The sequence below is a fragment of the Melitaea cinxia genome, chromosome 14, assembly GCF_905220565.1.
Source record: "Melitaea cinxia chromosome 14, ilMelCinx1.1, whole genome shotgun sequence".
In the NCBI taxonomy this organism is placed as follows: Eukaryota; Metazoa; Arthropoda; class Insecta; order Lepidoptera; family Nymphalidae; genus Melitaea; species Melitaea cinxia.
The window spans coordinates 12,724,920-12,726,590 of NC_059407.1; the positions used below are offsets into that span (position 1 = coordinate 12,724,920).

Sequence of the window (1,671 nt, forward strand, 5' to 3'; positions counted from 1 at the left end):
CGAAACACCTGTCACTATCACAAAATTCACACAGATTACATATTTTGCCATAGATAATAGATTATTACATAATATTGAAAAATCGTAATATTAGGTCTATTACCAAATGTTCTATTTACCCACCGCATCTGTGGTGGTCACTTTGATATTATGACAATTTACATAATTTGACACTTGTCAATTTATAGAAAGTTTTGTTGTTCTCAAACTGTTGTTTCTTATTAGTTTTTAGAAATTGTGTGGTTTTCCGCACCCTTGTTGGTATTGGTATGTATGTCATATCGCAAACTTAAATAGATATTGTAAATATGGCTGATTCCGGAGTAGACACTGGTAATGAAAGCAGCGACAACCCTGTTTTCGACCATTCGTACTGTGTGTTGGAATTCAATCCACGAGCAATACCAATAAATTTAGCTGGACAGCCCATGCCAATTGACTTTTTGGACGAGCCTCATGAACATATTGGCAAGATAAAATGCTCAACAAAAGCTAGACACTGTAGATTGAAGTATCGCTATGTGGGTACAATATGTTCATCGAGGAATAAAAAACTACGTTTCGCTGCATCTACCAACAACACCGAGCTTGTAGAGAAGTTGCTCCTGTCAGGCGCTGATCCCAACTCCTCTGATGAACACAAAAGAAGCCCTTTGCATTTGGCAGCTTGTCGTGGCTATGTTGATGTTGTTAAAATGTTACTAAGACACGGCGCAAACCCTAATATCAAAGATACCCTGGGTAATACACCTCTGCATCTTGCAGCTTGTACTAACCACATCCCCGTCGTCATAGAGTTGCTTGACGCTGGAACAGATGTAAGATCTAATGATAAAAATGGTCGTAATCCAATACAGTTGGCACAAAGCAAGCTGAAACTGATACAAATGCGCCCCAGTGGAGCTGGCCACTTTGAGGAAACGAAACAACTTATCAGTGAAATTTGTCTAGTTGTCGAGATGATGCTTAAATATATGAAGATACAAAAAGCCGATGCGGGTGAACTAGAGTCTGTACGAGAGAGATTAGAAAATGTAAGCACAAGGGAACAAGTTGATTCTGAAGTACAAAACCTTCTAGACAGTCTTGACTCGTTAAAATTAAGATAAATTTTGTTCATTAAAGAAATTTAAGACTGTTTGAATAATTGTAACTAATTAAATATAGGTCATAATATAATAGATTTAAAATTTTGATTGTAAGTGGCAAGTGTCATCAACTTATTTCTAATATTTAGGGTTAAGGTTTAACGAATTATAAAAATATAAGAAAATTTTTTCTAGTTATTATTGTAACTACTCTCATTGTCTTATTGATTCAAAATATTCATTGTTGCAACTAGTGTCTTAAAGTAATAAATTTATTATCATCTTTTGAAAATTCTTTCATTCACACAAGTTATATTAATTTTCACAGTAATCTATGATAACTTTTACTTATTATACTCCTTAAGTTTTGGCAACTTTGCAAAAACTATGGTCATGTTGGAGGATGGAGTTGGCCAATTGGGTATGTCCCATAAGATTACTGCAGAACCTTGTTAAGTTGAAACCCAAGGGAAACAATATATTTTAAGTTATAGCTTTTAATTTATCAAGGGTTTACGTTAGGGATGAGTTAATACATATGCCCAATAATTCCTATTTTTGCTCGAATGCGTCAGAAGGAATG

General features: G+C 34.7%; 1 protein-coding gene across 1 annotated transcript; it reads left to right on the top strand.

The window, feature by feature from the left end:
• Positions 1-145: 145 nt before the first annotated feature.
• Positions 146-1,374, top strand: LOC123659539 (ankyrin repeat domain-containing protein 54-like). The gene has a single exon (XM_045594748.1). The coding sequence runs from the start codon at positions 309-311 to the stop codon at positions 1,107-1,109; it is 801 nt and encodes a 266-aa protein (XP_045450704.1). The 5' UTR covers positions 146-308; the 3' UTR covers positions 1,110-1,374.
• Positions 1,375-1,671: the final 297 nt, after the last annotated feature.

What these genes read in the sequence shown, in the direction of transcription:
- LOC123659539 (XM_045594748.1), top strand. Translation starts at nt 309, where the DNA reads ATGGCTGATTCCGGAGTAGACACTGGTAATGAAAGCAGCGACAACCCT.